Source organism: Alligator sinensis, unplaced genomic scaffold, assembly GCF_000455745.1.
Source record: "Alligator sinensis unplaced genomic scaffold, ASM45574v1 scaffold934_1, whole genome shotgun sequence".
Classification (NCBI taxonomy): domain Eukaryota; kingdom Metazoa; phylum Chordata; order Crocodylia; family Alligatoridae; genus Alligator; species Alligator sinensis.
This window is the reverse complement of record NW_005843134.1, coordinates 294,840-311,954: the sequence shown is the minus strand read 5'-3', so window position 1 is coordinate 311,954 and position 17,115 is coordinate 294,840. Positions and strand designations below refer to the sequence as shown.

At 40.5% G+C, this 17,115-nt stretch overlaps 1 protein-coding gene across 1 annotated transcript in view; it reads right to left on the bottom strand.

The window, feature by feature from the left end:
- Positions 1-13,708: 13,708 nt before the first annotated feature.
- Positions 13,709-17,115, bottom strand: part of LOC102387816 (sodium/potassium/calcium exchanger 2-like) — a 4,056-nt gene continuing 649 nt past the window's right edge. Inside the window, exons 2-3 of the mRNA XM_025193936.1 lie at positions 14,461-15,546; positions 13,709-13,883 (exon numbers count right to left, since the gene is read on the bottom strand). Of these exons, the coding sequence (XP_025049721.1) occupies positions 13,851-13,883; positions 14,461-15,396 (969 nt within the window). The 5' untranslated portion in view covers positions 15,397-15,546 and the 3' untranslated portion in view covers positions 13,709-13,850. The remainder of the gene's footprint in view (positions 13,884-14,460; positions 15,547-17,115) is intronic.

Below are 17,115 nucleotides of genomic sequence, written 5' to 3'. Positions count from 1 at the left end.
TCTGAACTCTACTACATTCATTTTATAATGACAAGCTTCCAATGGAATTACCACCACAGCATTAGTGAAACAGCAAGGAAAATCAAGTCTTATGGTTTTTAAGAGTATGAAGGGAATGGAAAGCTGTCACAAAAAATCCCTCACTACATATAACAAGTTAAAATGAATAGCGCAACTAAGTTGTACCACAGATATCTTGAATAGGATTTATATAATAATATTGTTTGATAAAATATATTCACTTAAAACAAGAAAAAGATCATCTGCATATGTGCTACTTCTGAGATGCATCTGCATATGTGCTACTTCTAAGATGCAGAAAAAATAAAGGAAATGATTGGAAAGGATGTCAGAAATGTGTCTGTCATTGCTGATAAGGAATCCTGGGCCTTCATAATTTCAGTTGCACATTGAATCTCATTTCCTGATTTGATCAATTGGTCTTTTTTTCCTAAATTACATTTTAAGGCTTCCATACTGTCCTTGATCTACGCATACATAACTATCACTGATGCTGACAGGAATTTTCTCACAGATCAAAAGGCAGAATATTGCCATTTCTTTTAATGAGGTCTATTACCACCATACAGCCTCCCGACAAGAATTACAGTCTCATCTATTTCTCTGATACACGTTGTACATTTCGTGAGGTGTAAATTCACTTGTTAAGACGTATAACTTTATTCAGAACAACACCTCATTTAGAAGCTCGGTGATGAAGTCTAGGTTCTCACAAAAAACATTGGCATATTTTATGGTGCAAAGTCTAAACAAACATGTATAATAACCAATTACAATTAAGCAACTTTTTAAGGGCTGAAAATATTTCAATGCTTACCTGAAGAAACAATATCTACTTGCTTTTCAGCAAGTGGAATCACATTCTACAAAAATTCTAAGTATTAACCCTTGTGGAATAACACCATATGTTTTAATAGGGTTCCATAGATGTCAGGCTAAATGCCTATAAAATTTAGTAGAGAAGAATTTTTCCTTTCTATAGAATTTTTTTAATTCTTTTTCCATAAGGGAGAGAATAACTTGTGTTCACTCCCAGAATCCTTCTTTTTTTTTTCAATATGCATTTAAACATTCTTGAAGTTTTATGGTAAGGAATTCATTTTTAGAAATGGGCAGTTTGTTATCCTGAACACTGGGCACATCCACATATGTGCTTTAATGCACAGTAGGCTATTTTACTGCACATTAAAGTGTCATGTAAAAAAAAATGCTGTTATGTTAATGTGCAGTAAAATAGGCTACTGTGCATTGTGTCACCTAAGAACTGTCCACAGTCATTACTGCACATTAAGGCAGCCTAATGTGCATTTGTTTAATACATTGGAGGTACCAAATTTAATGCACGTTAAGAAAAGCATCATAATGCACTTGTAGATGTGGCATGTGGTCAAAGCAGGTCCAACTGTGGCTTTCCTTCCCCAGTGTAGCCTGACCGGGCTGAGACGGCACAAGTAAGGGGATGGGGTGGCTGAGCCAGCTGAGATGCATACCGCTTTAAATAGGATGGGCCCAAGCGGGTCGGCACTGGGGAGGGAAAGCCGTGGCTGGGCTGGCTTTATCAAATGCTGCTTGGGACAGAATGGGCTGGTCCCAAGCGGCACAGACGGAAGCAGCCATGGCTTCTCCTCCCTGGTGCCGACCCAGCTGAGTCCATCCCCTCCCAAGTGGCACATGGCTCAGCTTTCCCTCCCAGCCTGGCCCAAGCTGCATGCTCTAAAGCCACGGCTTCCCCTTACCTCTGCTGGTCCATCATGGCCTGTCCTGAGCAGCATGCAGCGAAGCCAGCCCAGCTGCTGCTTCCCTTCCCTGATGCTGGCCCAGCCTGGCCTGTGCAGCACAGTGGAAGCCCACCCAGCAGCCACTTTCCCTTATATGGGTGGCAGGATCCTGTCCAGTACCTCACAGAGAGGCAGAAGTTGGCCCAGGCACCACTCCCCCTCACTGGCACCACAGAATCTGGCCCATCCCCTCCTGCCCCACTCAAGCTACAGGCCTGGCCTGAGCTGCAGGCCTGGCCTGGCCAGTGCTAGGTTGGGGTCAGGGCTGGTTGCCTAGCAACCAGAACCCAAGTAAACAGCCTGAGGTGCCTGCACCTCTAGCCTGCTGGAGGCTTTCAGATAGGCAGCTGCCATTACCAGAGATTTGAAGGGGCTCCACGGGCTGGATAGAAGTGCCTGGCAGGCTGCATCCAGCCCGTAAGCCGTATTTCACTTGCCCCTGATCTATACTATAAATTGAAAAAAGACTCTCTCTCTCATATGAAAAACCCTTACTCTTGAAAGGCTTTGTTTTCTAGTCACCAGCATGCTGCACCATTGCCATGTCTACCACCTTTCTTGAGATGCCATACCTTGCTACCTTATGTCAAGATTATTTTGCAATCAATATGCTGCCAACTGATTTACTAGAAGACATTAATCCAATCAGACAAGCAGAAATAAAGCTTCCTACAGCTCACTGTAAAACGTTCTATCAGGCTTTAATGCCATGGGTTTCTAAGTAGATTAAATGAAACAGATAACTACATCTAGGCTCTTAAATCCCCAAACTAAAGAATGAGTTTTCAAGGATTCATAATTTTATATTCTTCTGATGTCAACAGTATATTCTATTCATTTCACTGCTTTTGTCCAAAACAGCTGTTTAATTCTATCATAATTTTAAAAGTGTCTGAAGAATTTTTGGCTTGCTGTTTATATATTTTCTGGCCCAAGAGTATATAGGTAACATTAATGCCAAATCAACAAATTTTAGAGAATGCTTGCAGAAAAAAAAAAAGAACAGAATTTGAGACTGTCAGGCTAGGAACAGATGCTGCATTTATCCCGGGATTGGTGCATACACACATTACCTTTCTAATCAGGGTTTAGTGAGCATCTGAAAGCAGATCTACTTTTCTGCCATTAACTCAATGGTGCAATCCCAGGATATCTGTACAGATGGGCTTAGCAATAAACTGTACCGATAAACTGTGGGTGCATCTATACATTCATTAATGTACAGTGGTTATTGTACATTTAATTTAGTATTTGTATAATCAAGTACTAAATATATTTGCAATAACCAGAGTTACTGCGCAGTAGTGCCAGCGAATGCTTTTTTTAGTGACACTACTAGCATATTAGCACTATCCATGCTGTGCTGTGCTACCACGCAGTATTATTGGGCTACTGCACAGTTAGTGTCTCATGTAGATGCTCCCTGTTACTATCTCTTATCAAGGAAAGTTTTTAAGGTTTTATAACAGAATGATGGACATAAACATCTGTACGTATAAATGGTTACATGTAGCATTTATCCCAGGGTAGATGCAGTATCTGTTTATATCCTGAAGCATCATCACCTTTAAACAGCACGTATTTTTTCCAGTTAAAAATAAACTAGAAGCTTTATTAATATGCTAGGAGCATAAGGCTGCATTATTCAGTTTAAGATTGAAGTGAAAACAAATATAACTTCATTGGAATGAGTTAAAAACTCTGCAGGGCTATGGAATAGGAACTTTATTACCAGGTGCAGCTAACAGCAAGAATTGCAGAACAAAAGATAATTTGATTGGTGGAACATCAAGATCATTAAAAAGGAGAGGGTCATTAATGTGTATGGAATGGAGAGTTTAGAAGGGATTAGGTAGATTATAATGACCTATGAAATCAAGTGGCTCCCTTTGTACTTCTTGACTAGAAATGATGCTGCCACTTCCAGGCAGTTGGTTTTAAACTTTGGGGAGGACAAGGAATCAAACGGGTACAAGTGTACCAGGGCACTCCCCTCTCCCCCTCTGTCCAGATCTCCCCCTGCACTTCATAAACTGTTTGGACACCTTAGGTATTCCCCTAACTATAAAAGCAGGGGTGTGTCTACACAAGTCATTTACTGCACAGTTGACTAATTAGCTCTGCAGTAAATATCATGTATTTAGGTAGGAATAAACGAATTAACTCTGCAGCAGGATAGTACGTATAAATACAAATACTATTCTGCTGGCAGAGTTTTTCACTTCACAGCAGCACACATGTAGACACTGCCCAGGCTGGCTGGGACATGAGGGTGCTTCAGTGCATGGGCTGCCTGCCAGCTAGCCCCACACTGGAGTACTCTCATGCCCTAGCCAGTCCCTCTGCAGCACATTGAGCCTGGTTGGAGAAGCCCTGGGCTGGCAGCCTAACCCCATGGGCCCTCTGCCAGCTGGGGCAGTTCTGACCTGGCTCAATTTGCTGCGCTCCTAGGTACACATGTAAACACGGTGCCTGGGAAGCAAGTGTGATAAGCACTCCAGTGTGATAAGCACCAGAGTTTAAATTTCTCTGAATTAATTGTCCATGTAGATGTGCCACCAGTGACTGAGGGCTACTATACTCTAACTTCTTCTGCCCAGTAAATAAGTAGTCTAACTTCCTCCGTGGAGTAAGTTAGAGTGTGAATTTACAATACATAATTCAAGGCATATGGATCAATAAGCAGAATGAAGGTAAGATGATTGAAGCTAAATGATACATTTAATTTACAGTACTGGACCTGATCCCGAGGCATGCTGAACACCAATTTTATCTCTGAAAATTGTTTGTGCAATTTACTTATCCTCTTCAGTACCACCACAAATGCTTCATTTCCCTTTTTTTATTGGCTATAGGAATTTTGCCAGCAACTTCACCTGGATTAGGCTCAGGCATTGAATCTGCAAATTCCACCTAGGTTGACCTCATTCCAAAACATGCACCTGCTTTGAGTGTACATATGTTGTTGATAAATTAAATCCCACAACGACTATTTCCATAGTGTCCAATATATGGTAATATATTAATTTTGCCTGATTAAGCCAAGATTTTCAGATTATCATCAAGATTCATTGTTAGTATTTGCATTGCCTCAGCACCCAAAGATGCAGCCAACACCCTTCTTTTGTTAGGTGCTGTGGAAATATATGGGAACATCGTCGTGCTGCCCATCTCAAACAGTTTACAGTCTAAACTGAAATAAGGCAGCAAAAGTGAACATTAAGAGGGAATACAGAGTGGAAGACCAGAGTAATAGGAAAAGTATAGATACATCAGTTAGCTATTGCCCAAGAGGTTTTCATATTGTTTGCAAAACTTCTCTCTCAGAAAACAAACAAACAAAGGAATCATAAATTATTTCTGACTGTCTTGCTTCTTACCAAGTGGCTCTGCAATTCAAAGAAATATTTTTTTCACTGAAAATACAAATAGGCCACAAGGTTTAATAAACTGATAACCTGATAACTTTGATAAAACTGAATCTGAAAGGGAGTAAAAGAATTTTGATATATTATTTGCTTTTTAAGGACCTTTAACAAAGTATATTAATTAAGCAATGAAACTGCCATTGGGCTAATCCAAAAAAAAGGTTTAAATCCTCAATCCTTGCAAACAGAGAAAATCTCAAACCTTTTACAAACATTCCCTTAAGAAAAAGCCTGTATAAGGAGTCAGGCCTTGAAACATGCCCCAAAGGTCATAAAAATATGGGGTCTCTCAGCAAACCCACCTTTCCCCTAGTGTTCTACGTTGTCCAGAGTTGTAATACAGCAATGTGAAAGGGTGAAATGTTGACATTAGACCGTCATGCAATACATGTCACTAGTAATACCATTTATTTTAAACTAATCTCACAGCTTTAAGACCTTAAGAGGTGATAAAGAAGGATTAATTCCTGAGTATAATTTATGATTAATTTGTCAGTGAAGCTGGCAATAATATTTCCCAGTGCATTTGTTCCTATTACAAATTAAACCTATTTTGCACCATTCTATTTTTTTAAAGCATCAGCACTGTGCTGAGCTGTTAATACCATTGAGCATAAGTTTTTTAAAGCCTCATCTCACACCTCACCTTAAAATAGTCATGCAAGGTCACAGCTATTTCTGTCTATCCATATAAACAGATATATTTTTCTGTGGAAAGTGGCAGAGTGGCAACGAAATGACGGAAAGTATCTTAATTGAACAATAATCTTCCTTTGAACTGAATTTATTTTAAAATAGTCTTTCTTGTATACAGTGGAGTATAAAATTGCCAAAGTAAACTGTCTGCTACTGTTGATTCCAGCAGAACAGGGAATGTAGTTGTAAGCTCCTTTGGAAGCAAAGTGAGCTCTGAACTTTCCACCTGTTGTAGGACTCAGTACATCTAATTACTCTCTCAAGATGCAGGACCTAAATCTTCTACAGAAGTACATAGGTGTTTTGCCAGCAGATTCAGGAGGAACAGACACCAGCCAATATAGGACCTCAGTCACTCTTACACAGTTGCCATTTTATATAGAACTAGTCATTCCCCACAAAAGTAACATCTAGTGAGTATGGCAATAACATGAACTTTTTTTCCTGTCAAATGGAAATGATATATTAGCAGTATCTTTTAAATATCAGGATACAGGCTATTCCCCCTGGTATGGGAGAATATATTCATACTTCCTTCCACTGAAGCTTAGCATATAAGCATTAAAGATTGTTTTGGACCAGACAGAGAAAGTCTAAGTATAACTCTCTAGATTTGTGGTTAGCCCAGACACCTGGAAAGGGGGAGGGGGAAGGTAGAAATATTCCCCATCCTTACTCCTTTTTTTTTTATTCAATGGCTGTTTAATATGAAGTGCACATAACAGTTGGAGCAGAGACAGGAACCTTTCTATATCCCAGGTACAGTTCCCAACCACTAAACTAGAGGCATGCTCATTCTTGCTCTCAAAGCCTCTGGCCCACTCCATCTTTGTTTATTCCATGCAAAGTCCATCCAGTTTCAACAAGGGGGAAATGAAAGTGTAACCTACCCACAGAATGCACCCTGCTGACAAGAGGGAATGAGAGCATGCCCAGTTGCCCTTAAGAGGCTGGTGGGTAGCATGCGCTCCTGGTTTGTAGCAGATGGGGATTGGAATCCCTTTGGGTGGAGAAGGAAACTGATGCTGAGGGAAGAATCCTACCTTACTTTACCTGCCCAAATGGTACTTACCCAACCACTTAATTGTTGTTGTGGGCACTTACACACGACTTGCTATCTATTCCACATATGGTATGGATGTGCACGTGTCCACACAGCTGTTGAGCACATGCAGGAAGCTGTGTGTAGCCAGGCAGGTACGTGGTTCTGTACATACATACCTGAGCATAAATACTGATACTGTAGACCAAGGGGGAAAAGGATAGTGGGGGTGGAAGGCCCTCCTATGTTTTGGCCAGAAAGCTTAGTGATTAAGACACTCTGAGCTATTAGGATACCTAGGTTCTATACTGTCCATCTTAGCCACACAGGTTTGAACCTACATCTCCTCCATTTTGGAGCACAGTGCTCTTGCAGCCAGGCCACAAGTTAGGCATTAACCTGTTTCCTTCTCCAACCCTCCCTTTGGAGTTAGCTTCCCTTTTTGGCTCTGCAAGGAGCCATAAGAGGCAAGGGCAAAGGGGGTGGGTGGATGTCTCAGCAACATACTCTGGAAGGGTATGAGCCCCAGGTACTAGGCTGCACCCTTGCTCCCAATGAGGCAGAAAGTTCCCCACTGTTCTTCATCCATTTTATCCAATGAATGTAAAATGCAAGGTGCAATGGCTCAGCCTCAAGGGGGAGGTTGAAAAGGAGACTGGAAAATGGCTAATCTGTCTGCTGGTGGCTAGAGCACTGTGTTGAGAGGTCAGAATGATGTAGATTCTAACTATTCTGGGTGAGGGGGAGCCTCAGACCTCAGTATCCTGTGTTTTCAGTATGCTGCTCTCATCCCAGAACACATTCTACAATTCTATGATTCACGCCTCAGTGTCCTGAGTTCTGGGAAGAGAGCAGCCATACAGATGCTTGCACATCCATGTTGCACATGGAATAAACTGTGCATAATTGCTGCTGAGCAGGCGCTTTTTGATGCATAGTGTTAAATAGGATTCGGCCCCAGATCTCCCACATTCTGTGCGAATCCTCTAACCCCTGGGCCACTGTACAAGAGGACAGCACTAATTCTCTTTTCTGATGCCTTAAAAGAGAGTAGCAGCTGCCACTGCACTGGTCTGATAAATAAGTTGTGTGTGCGCCTGTTAGACAGTGCTCTTTAGGGGAGATGAGTAGAGGAATGTCTAGTCTATAGCTTAGACATGAGATAGGTACCACACTACTCATCCTTGTTAAGAGTCAGGTACTTCTTAAAAAACCCAGAAGCAGAATTTAAGATGCCCAATGAATTATCATAAATATATAAGAGACACCTTCAGAGTTCAGGAGATTGCTAGGTTACAAAAATTAGCAGAGGTTTTGTGTATTGTACTTTAGGACTTAGGCATGTAAACAGCACCTAAATCCCACTTTAGAGGTTAAGTCCTTAAGACTAGGGTAATCAAGGAAAAAGAAAACTTCAGTGCAAGCTCCTCAGAACTGGGACTATGCCATGCTTTCTGTACAGCATCAAGAACAATGGGCCCAATTCTCACTGGTACTTTTCAATAGTACTATATGATAAATAAATAATAAATAGGGCACTTTAAACCCTTTACAGTTATATCATCACTGCTATGTGTGACTTAAAAAAATATCTGGTTTGTTTTTACATTGTGATTTTTCTTTTTAAGTTGATGGCAATTAGGGCTGTGTGAAGCTTCGGGTGCTGATTTGATTCAGAGGAGATTCAGCCTGATTTGGTGGCCAAATCTCCAAATCTGAATCAAATCAGGGGACCATTTAAAAGGTCAGAAAGCTTCAGAGAGTTTTGGTGATTCGGGCAGTCTCCACCTGCTGCAGCAGGGAGCTGGACCTGGACTCCATGCTGGTAAGCAGGGAGCGGAGGAGCAGGGAAGGGGGCTGAAGGAAAGGGAAGGGGACCATAGGGGGACCCCTGCCAGGCCCCAACCCCTGCCTGCTCCCCCAGGCTCCCCCAAGCACCCCCTGACCCTCGCCCACTCCCCTAGCCCCCTATGGCTGCCCTGCCCGCCCCAGATCCCAGCCCTTTAAAAAAAAGCCCCAACTCACCTGGTGCTGCCAAGCAGGGGGGGCAATCCCCACTGCCCCCCACTGTCTCATGCCATGTAGGGGGGCTCTGCCATGATCCCCCCAATGCCTACCCATTCTCACAGCCCCTGCCCATAACTGCCCCACCCGCCCCAGCTCTGGCCTTTAAGAAAAAAAAACAACCCCAAAACATTCCCTACTCGCTGGCTCCTTCGGTGGCCTCAGGGCTTTGGGGGGCTCATGGAAGAGCTCCCAATGCAGCACAGGGCAGTGGGGGGGCAGTGGAGATCGCCTCCCCCACCAGGCAGGAGCCAGTGAATCAGGGGTTTTTTGTTTTGGTTTGGGGTTTTTTTTAAAGGACTGGGAGCTGGGGTGGGCAGGGCAGCCATGGGGGGGGCAACGGAGTGGACGGGGACTCAGGGGCTCATGGCAGAGCCTCCCACATGGCGTGGGGCAGTGGGGGGCAGCAGGGATCACGGCCCTACCAGGCAGCAACCAGTGAGTCGGGCCTTTTTTCTTCAAAGATCTGGGAGCTGGGGCAGGAGGGGCAGCTATTGCCGCGGCTGGGAGAGCAGGTGGGAGATGGGGCCTGTGTGATTCAGAGATTCGACTGATTCGGCCGCAGCTGAATGTCCGAACCAGATTCGGCCGAATCGATTTGGGACAGTGATTTGAATCACTGAATCGAATCACTGCCCCCTAAATTGGTCAAATCTGAATCCAAAGCAAATACTAGCCACTTCACACAGGCCTAATGGCTATATATATCATCCCGTTGTTCTTAGCAAGTGGTCCTCAGTCTTCCATTCTCTGGTAGAATTAACACAAGCTGCATGGTCAAACTTAGTGGGCATCAAACATTTAAGAGCATTTCATTTGCATCACGCTTCCATGCTGTCATATTTAGCTTGCTAATCCAGCGGGAGATATACAAAATCAAAAGAATCCAGTGTTGCAAATCACTATATTCACTTCTTCATGGAGCAATTAATAGAAGTGCTAAGAGAAAAGGAGAGTAATATTTGGCTAACTGTTTTAATTGCTGTCAACAGCAGGTAGCAAAACAATCAAATACATTAGTAGGAATCCTAAAATACAGTCCCAAATTTTTAGTGTAACTCTAGAATGACCATGTATTGCCCTCTAAGCCACTGCAATTATTCTGTAGACAAAATATTTCCCCAAAGTTTTAAAGACAAAAAACAAATAAGGTGTAAGCACTAAGACAACGTCTGAATTCAGGACACAGTCTGGTCCAACCACCTAAATGATGCTCCATTTGCAGACTAGGATGAAAAAACAATCTCACTCTTATGTTGGCATGCAAGGTTCCAATGCAGAAATGTTGTGTACTTATGTCTGTATTTGTGGGGGTTAGCCACCTAGAGGAAGGCTATGGAAGGAGATTCCAAATTTCCTGTAAATGACAAAATAATGCTACACACGCACATGTTCTCCTCTAGAGAAAGGGGAGCAGAATAGCATGGGGAAGATTCAGTGGTTTATGGATGTACGGTCCATGTATATTTACTGGAGAGAGGCTTCGAGCTAATATAAACTGTAAAGAGCCACTATAAACTCGAAAATTTTTAAATGTGCCACGTTAGCTATACATTGGTGACTTAAGTTTTACCTTAAGTCATGATATACTGTACCCAACTTGGTACTACTGATTTTTTTTACTCCACAGTGGGATACTACTTGTATTCACAAATGCTATCTTGCTACAGAATAAATTAGTTTACTCCAGTCTAACAGGGACTCACATGTAGATGCCAAGATGTTTACTGCACAGCTAATTAGTCAACTGTTTAGTGACCGTCTCATGTAGACATGCCAACAGTGTAGGATATATACATATTTTTGGCTATAGCTGCCTGTAGGTAGAGAATAGCTTAACTACCTAAATGTTTCATTTGCAAATTGCCTGTCATTTATAATGCAATTAATGCCATCTTCTAAAAGTGTTGGCACATTTAGAGGACTGCACCTCTTAAGCAGAATGTGATATTGAATGTTACCTATTAAGATTTTTCAAAACAAAAAGTTAGCTTTAAGATCAATTTTAACATTGTATCTAATTGCTAAAAGCAGTTTTGGGTTTTTTTTTTGTTTTTTTACAGGCAATCTTCTGCAAACTAAGAAATATTGTAACTGGCATGTAAAAACACAAGCCTAGGTATCTGGATGGAATGTTATTCTTGTTGAATCAGATGTCATTTCATAGCATTCCCTTGCCACTCCCGTTTTTTTAATTGCCAGAGCTGTTTGAGGATATTTATTAGACAATGCAAACAGAATCTTTCAGAAATAATTCCTTTGTCATCAAAAAAAGAGCCATAACTGCACTAAATAGTGAACCATAGCTTTAGTTCCAGTATTTCATCAACAACACATTCCAGTGTTCATCAACAACAGATGAGTTCCAGTATTTCATCAACAACAATTAAAAACCAAGGATTTTAATTACACTTACCTCAATGGAAGCTGAAACACAGAAGAGGATGCAACATATACAAATGCTACTTACCCTGCCATTATACTTAAGCCAAAGCAAAGTCTAATGATTGGGGATGGAAGCATAAATCCAGTTCCTATTCCCTTGCATTGTCATTCCAATCCTTTGTTACCATAGTGAGACGACCCATGAAGATGCTAAAATCCCTGCTCCCACTGCTTGTCTTTAGGTTTTGTGTCTTTATCAAAATATTGTTTTTACTTTCTGCTGCCCATTTTTGTTTCTGTTTGCTTTCTCCATCCTTTAATTCAGCTATTACCTTTTCCCTTTGATTCCCTCCATCCACCTAAGGAAGACATGGGTTAGTAAAAGGTGGTTTATCCTAAAAGCTCATCCAGGCTACTCCTGTGAAGGATCAGTATACAGAGACCTAGTACTTCCATAGCAGGCTAAATATAATTTATTCCTGGCCTTGGTTGGCACGGGACTCCAAGACCAAGCTTGGTTCCCTTTCCACAATTTGCTACTTGTGTCCTTTCTCTTAATTTTTAATCCCCCAACTCAGTCCTGTCTCTGTCCACTTTTGCTCTGTATTTTCTGATAATTCCTTCCTGTTCTATCCGTCCTCCATCCTTCCCTTTAACCTTCATACCTCTTCCACACCCTCCAACAGTTCACCAATGAGATCACCACCTTGCTGCCCTGCATGTAACCTGGTGCTGCAGAAGCAGTAAAGCTGAGGAATTCTGAATGTTTTTCATTTGAGTTCTGTTAATATGTTTGGTATCATAGAAAACAACGGCGGCCACATGGTGCCCCAACTGAACTTGTAATCTGTCCTACTCTCCTCACTTTCACTAAGATACTGCAATCAATTTCTGCCAGATTTTCCTCAATCTACACCATTCTTTTAGGGGTTGTTTGGGTGGGGCAGAGGGGAGAATTTTTAAAACGTAAAGAGAAGGAGCGGGAAAATAAGAGATTATAGTGAACTCCCATGACATCTAAAATCTCTTCATATCCATACATTCTTTTCTAGACAAATGATTGTTACATAGATAAACTGCACAAGCTGTGTTTTTCTAGTTGACTTCTAATCCTCACAATTTCCTTGTACAAAGTATACTTAATATTTCCTTGAGACACTTTACTTACATGAAGATACTATGGTAATATGATCATGAGGACTACCCTAAAACAGTGGTGCTCACCCTAAATTGCCCTGCAGACTAGATGAGTAGCATGGGGGCAGTCTGCGGGTCAGAATGGAGGGAACCGGGTTGTCTGCAGGTGTGTGCTGTACATAAAACACCACACATAACAGATGCCAGAATGCATTGCACCATCTCTATACACAATTTACCAGTAAATGGACAAGCAAAATAATGTGTGATGATAAATACCACAGGCTCCAAGAAAGAGTCCTGATAGAGGATGGAATTCACCCACTAATACAGTTGTTCTTAACTTTTTTAGACTTGAGACACCTGTCATTTGGCTCAAGGCACCCCTTGGATAATGTCAGCTCTTATTTTCACTTGTTTTTTGATTACAGAAAGATAGAGCAATTCTTCTCAGAAAAACTCAGAAAGACCACAACAGGTCTTTTTTTTTTTTTTTTTTTTTTTTTTTAAACACAGTGGATTCCCATTTGAAACCTCTGGGTTTATCTTGTGAATTATGTTTGCACACCTAACAGTGTTAATGTTGTGTGGCACCCTGCAACATTCTTGAAAGGATCCAAAAGCACCCCAGGAGAATCCCTGGTTAAGCATCCCTGCTCTAATACCACTCAGCCCTCTTTTTAGTTTTAATTATGTGTGTTCTTTGCATGGGGTGAATTTCCTTTTTTAGTCTACAGTAAGTTCCTTGAAGCCTTTTAACAGAGGGCTGATAATCAAAGTAAATACTTACTTCACCTCAAGGTCTTTTCCTCTGACTGTGAACATATAGATTTTTCATTCCATTAAGATTGAGATTTGTCATTAAGCCACCTAAGCTCTCAAGCTTTTTGATTCTTTATGTAGAGCTCTCAGAACTTTGTTCATCTGCTGTCAGGTTACAACACTGAGTCTTAAAGATAAATGCCACAGATGACAGTTTTCTGCACTGCCCACTTACAGCTTATCATGGCATTGCACGTTCAGAAGTAGGGTTGACACAGGGGAATAGCAGAATTACCTACCACGTCTTGAATAAACCAAAATTTTGCAAGACAAACTTAAAAACAAGTTTCCTAAATATATCCTTATTTAATTTCCATGATTCAAAAGTTATCTGACTATTACATACTCTAGAGAAAAGGATGACTTTGTGTTACAAACAAAAGAAGTTCTAATAGTTGCTTCTGAATATACTTTATAATTCCATATATTTTATATTGTATATAGTGCTGATTTATAAAATTATATAATATAGAATTATTATCTGGCACTTTCACAATGGGTAGAAGGGATCTGTGAACAAAAAGTACAATGAAAATGAGACAATTTTGTCACCAAAGACCAAATACCACCTCTGCTGCATGTCTACCCTCCATTGCTCAGAGAGCAAGCATCCATGTGACAGAGAGATTAGCGACCCAAAGTCACTATAAAAAAACAAAAATGTGTCCTTCCACTTATACATACCAATTCACATAAGAAACATTTTTGTATAACAGGCTTTGTACGTTTACTTGTTCTGGCCAACAGATTGCATAATTAACACAGCTACTGACTAATTTGAGAATAAAATTAAAAGCTGTAGTTTCTCAATCCTCACTGTGTGGTAAATGCTGGCATGGGTAGATGTAATAGCAACTACTGAAGTTTGGATTATTATGGAAATTAATAACTGATCTCCTAAAAGTTGTCATATTTTATGTTCCAATTGATGTATAGACTGGTTTAATTTAAAACAGAAATCTTAATGTCACATTAAGGGATTTCTAAGGTATAGTAGTGTTACAAATGTATAGGCATATTAAATATTAAAATACACAATTTAATTTTTTTAAAATATAATGATGCATACATATTAAAAATAACAAACCTTTCCTTCAGATTCTGCTGCTGTTACCTTCTCAACTTTATTCCTGCTTAGCATTTTTTTCACCCATTCTTCCACTTGAACATTGAATTTCATGAAAGTCACGTAGCAAAAATAAGCTGATAGCAGTATTAAGCTTTCCCACCACTTGATTGAATTATCCAGAAAAAATGTGATTAGCAAGAGCAAGTCAATGATATAAAAAGTCACATCCCGAAAGAGTGGCCACCAGGTAAGATTCAAGATCTCTCGAGAAAATATAGCACACATTCCAATGACAAACAGGATGTTGAATACTGCAGAGCCTACTATTGTTCCAATGCCAACATTACTGTGGGCTATGAAGACTCCTATCAAAGAGGTGAAGAGTTCAGGGGCCGAACCCCCAGCAGCCATGAATGTTGCCCCAGCTACATCATCTGATATGTCCAACTTTTCAGTGATGACAGTCAACGAAGGAACAAAGAACTCATCACAGACTATAGCTAAAGCTATGAACATGTAAATCATTCCAATGATATGGAGAACGACTGCGCCCCTTCTTCTTTCCTGAAGAGAAAAAAGGTCTTTGGGGTACTCTCCCTTGGAGTGTTCTTTTGTTGCATTGTCATGCCCAGTTTCATATTTCATAGAAACAGGTGAAGCTATTGTGCTATTTTGATTCTGCTCCTTGAAATCCAATAGAGTTCTTTGTTTCCCATGTATTGACTTTTGGCTCCCTAGACTGCTGGCTCTCTCAGTGCTATATGGTTCCACCTTGAAAAAGGCACTAATTGAAAGAGAGAAAGTGCTAATGGCCATTATACTCATAAAAAGCCCTATTATTCGTATCAGTCTCAATTTTTTTCTGACATTCTGATGCCTCTTACAACCTAACAGTGGTTCCTTCAAACACCATTCTTCAAGGATACTAGCAGCAGTGCTTTTACAAAAAGCCATTTTGTATTCTCCGTGGGATGCTGTGGCCCAAAAATTCAGACAGACAGTTCCTTCATATTTTTTCTTGATTTTAAAGTTAAGGGGTCTTTGACATGCTTCTCTACAATCACAAACTTTTACAATTCATCAGGTGTATACTCGTCATTCATGCTTTAAGAAGAGAAATGATTTTATTAATATTACTCTAACAACACTTTATTAGAAACATTACTCTTTAAAAGGTGTTTTATTGTACATAATTAAATAAATGAGTTAATATATTGCAATCAATCATTTTTCTAACAATAAACAATGCAATGTGATCATACTGCATACAGTGCAAAGTAAGCTGCTCCAGCAACAAAATGTTTGTTTCAATAGAAAAATATATTCTATATGGGAACAAAGTTGTGTGGATAAAAATCCATTAATAATCAGACCATTTCATGCCACTATGAAGTCACCTCTGGGCCCTCTCAGTAGCTAACAAATAATTTCAGCAGAAGCCAAAAACTGTCTCCAAATGCTGCATAAAATGAATAAATGATTGTGTTAATGGAGACCCCTAAAATTATTCCTTACCTTTATTATTTGTTACTTAATATATCATGTTCAAACTTCAAACATAGGGACATTAATATATTAAACTAACCTGGAGATTATATTAGTTAGATCTCATTGAAGCTTGAACAGTTTTATTTTAAACATTTAAGCGTGTGAACTGGAACAATCACTGAAAATGTAGGAGACAACACTGCAGGCACAAGGTCTAACATATTTAAACATACCTTAAATGGCTTTATTTGCCATCTAAAGATACAAGTCCACTGAAGTTAATGCAGATACTCCCACTAACTTACATTTGCTTGGGATCAAGTTGTTTGGACTTCCTAGGAGAAAATGTCATGATTCCTATTCTTCTCTTTGCATTTGAAAACTAAATGAATTTTGTCTCCCAATTTTGACCTCACTAAACCTATTCTTTTAACCAGCAGTATAGTATGTTTTGTGACAAGTTTTTGAAATGTGAAGGGCCAACCCTGAAAACCTTTAAACAAACAGTCTCGTTGTATACCACTGAAGGACATGGCAAACATGGGGGATGAAGGGCTTCTTACCAAAGAGAATGTTTGCAGCATAAGGCCATTTAGGGCTTCCAAAGAACGCAGAAAAATGGCTACAAGTAATAGCCACTTCAGTGCATGCATTCAAAGCATATTTTCATATAGCAAGCATCCTAAGTTGCATTTTGCCTGATGAAAAGGATCAAATATCCTTTGCTACTATATTATTACTGCTTCTATTTTTTACTAAGAAATATGCACAAGGAATACATATCCTTGCACCTTCCCCCACCCCAGGGCATTTATGCAATGATCTGATCCTGGCAGATGAGAAGCCATATTTAAAACTAGTAAAAGACAAACCATCCAAGGTATCCACAGTCCTCTTACACACTGACTTTGCAATGCTCTCCAGTGTGCACAGCAGAGGCACTGGCTGATCCACCTTTTCACTTGATTTCATTAAGACCTAGCTCCTGCTGCCAGGGGAATCAGTTCTGGGCTGCAACCTGCCAGGGGGATCAGTTTTGAGCTAAAACCTGCCAGGGGGATCAGTTTTGGGCTGCAACCTTGGTTTTGGTCTACAACCTGCCAGGGGCATCAGTTTTGGGCTGCAACATGCAGCCTCAGGAGGGGGGGCGGGGGGTGAAGATCATGTTGTCCATGGTGGATTTAT